This window comes from Pundamilia nyererei, unplaced genomic scaffold (genome assembly GCF_000239375.1).
Source record: "Pundamilia nyererei isolate P.nyererei 1_Seehausen unplaced genomic scaffold, PunNye1.0 scaffold00089, whole genome shotgun sequence".
Classification (NCBI taxonomy): Eukaryota; Metazoa; Chordata; class Actinopteri; order Cichliformes; family Cichlidae; genus Pundamilia; species Pundamilia nyererei.
The window spans coordinates 1,789,444-1,792,147 of NW_005187490.1; the positions used below are offsets into that span (position 1 = coordinate 1,789,444).

Consider the following 2,704-nt stretch of genomic DNA (forward strand, 5'->3'; position numbering starts at 1 on the left):
GCATGTACCACCAGCAGATAAATGAAGTGGCTGACATCATGAAGTCCTACCAGTGGCTGGACTGAAAGACAGCACAGAGGCACTAACCATGCTAGCACAGGAACAAGCTCTGAGCACAAGATCCACAGAGCCTGGGATCTATCACATCCACACCATGCCATGCAGGGCAACACCATAACCAAGTGGCTGGCATAATATACAGAAACAAGTTCCAAGGTCAAAATAGGAAGCGCCCCCTATGGTGGTCGAGAATGACCAAGCTAAGATCCGGTGGGACTTCCATATACAGACAGATAAAATGGTGATAGCTAACCAACCGGGCATAGTAGTGGTAGAAAACCAGAGAAAGATGGGAGGTAGTGATAGATGTAGCGATACCGAATGAAAGCAATATTAGGAAGAAGGAACACAAGAAGCTGAAGAAGTACCAAGGGCTCAGAGCTTGAGAAGATGTGGAGGGTGAAGGTAACAGTGGTCCCACTGGTAATTGGAGCACTAGGTGTGAGTGGCTCCTGCAGATCCCAGGAACAACATCCGAGATCTCTGTCCACAAGAGCGCAGTCCTAGGAACAGCTAAGATACTGTGCAGGACCCTCAAGCTCCCAGGCCTCTTGTAGAGGACCCGCAGGGGCGAGAGGGTAATATATAACTAGGAATTCCTTAATTTCTTTTTTTATGAAATTGAAAACTCAATTGCAAGTTTCAGGTCAATCAATCAAACATGAAGTTTATTATATAAATTATGGTCAATATTGGACTCAGAAAAATTATCGAGCATAAACTCATTGACCGATTTGATCAGTTTCAAGTTGACAGCTAATGAGCCTGAGTCCTGAGTTTCACTGTCAGATCTACCCATTGCTCTTTGTGTCCAGCTTCAAAACACCAGATGGTTATGCCAAAAACACTCACATTCAAGTTTTCTGGCAGGATGTAGCCGCTGTGGCACAGAGTAATCACCAGTTGTTGACACAGTGGCTATGACCTGTGGAAAGCAAAGCCTCTTGAGGACATGGAGCAAAACAGAAATATCAAAAGTGAAAAGAACAACAGCACATGAAAACCCTCAACACTCCAACTTATTAAACACTGCCTCTCAGTGGTTAAACCTTTGGTTACATTTTGCAGAGGGTAACTGCCAACCACTGTAGAGAAATATATTTAAAGCTTTGTTTTCTGGTACTAATAAAAATATGTTTTAGCCAGAAATTATAAAATGAATGATACCCTTAAAGACAATATAATGAAATACATAACAGAAGGATGACTTGTTGCAGGACTGCTGGTTCAGTTTGAGGTCTGATTTCCTAATAAATTTAAAAATTGGAAACTGTGAAAGTCATGGAGAGTAAAAGTGTTCCATCACCACTGTTCCTCAGCATCACTCTGCACCTGAAGATCTCCTGTCCCCCCTCACGTGCCGACTCTGAACTCAGCCTCAGCCCTCCACTGCAACACCAGCCTGTGCCCAGGGTCAGCATCCGTGTGGAGTCCGATTGCGAGGAGTCTGGCTTCCACTTCAGACAGCAGCAGCACAACTTCTACCCGTCTGATGACTGGCCACTGCCTAAAATGGAGAAAGAATCTTGCAAGAAAAAGCAAGATCACTTTCACAACTCCTGTGCTGAAACCATTTTGTAAAAACAAACAATGTTGAAAGGTGCAAAGTGTTGCTTACTGATCACAGATCATGTCTAACATCGTTTAAGTGGGGTTTTTTGTAATTATCAGCTCTCAGGTCTGCTTTGGAAACCAGCTTCTTGTAGTTCCAACGAGAAAAACCAAAGCATATTAATGAATGCACAATCCCTCTCTGAAGCAATTAGATAACTGATAAATGAGGCAGTTTAATAGGTCAGTGTATTTGATGAGTGGTCATGATCTACATGTTTATGCGCATTTCTGATGTAAAACCCTGATCTAAAAAATTAAAAAAGAAACATCCATTTAAAAGCTTTTGGTTTGTTTTTGTCATAACAGCGTTCATGCAATTCATTTTCTTGTCAAGAAATGCTTTCCCCAGAGTTTCTCTACTTGTATTTAGAATAAATGATACTTAATGTACTGTATAATACTTTCTGTAATATAAATATGAAATCTCAATTTTTAAAGCAAATGATAGCATGCGGCGGAGTGTTCATTAAATTTGAAAATACATCTTGGCCTTCTAATCACAGCTAATGAAAAAGTCAGTTCAATGCAATGGCATGCTATCTACAACACCAGTAGATGCCTTATTTGACCCATTACATTTTCTGAAGCAGTTTTAGCTCATGTATGAATCTGTGATGTACCTTGCTGAACCTTCCAGTTCAGTGGTACAAAAAAAAAAAATCCCAGTCGAAGGTTCAGAAGTGACAGAATCAAAATTTTAGACAACCAAACCTGTGAACTTTCAGTTTTAGTTAACGTAAAATTTACAAATGGTAAACTTTATTGGAATTTTATTTTTAATGAATTGAGACATAGAATGAGGAGTACTTTGGACTAGAGATGGCACAATACCACTTTTTTTATGTCTGATGCCGATACCGATATCATAAATGTGGATATCTGCCGATACCGATATGAATCCGATATAGTGTTTTTTAATCAATAAAACTGTTTTTTTAATATCTTGCTGCATTTTGTATAAGTTCATACTCAAGTTTAAATAAACAACAACACTAAAGCTATTCTGTTATACCTGTGTGTAAAAAGTACA

At 39.6% G+C, this 2,704-nt stretch overlaps 1 protein-coding gene across 6 annotated transcripts in view; it reads left to right on the forward strand.

The window, feature by feature from the left end:
- Window positions 1-1,953, forward strand: part of slc4a5b (solute carrier family 4 member 5b) — a 58,765-nt gene extending 56,812 nt beyond the window's left edge. For 5 of the 6 annotated variants that reach the window (XM_005739118.1, XM_005739117.1, XM_005739119.1 and 2 more), the window contains one exon: window positions 1,380-1,953. In XM_005739118.1, the coding sequence (XP_005739175.1) occupies window positions 1,380-1,641 (262 nt within the window). In that variant the 3' untranslated portion in view covers window positions 1,642-1,953. The remainder of the gene's footprint in view (window positions 1-1,379) is intronic. The other variant, XR_311892.1, reaches the window with a different exon arrangement.
- The last annotated feature ends 751 nt before the right edge of the window (window positions 1,954-2,704 follow it).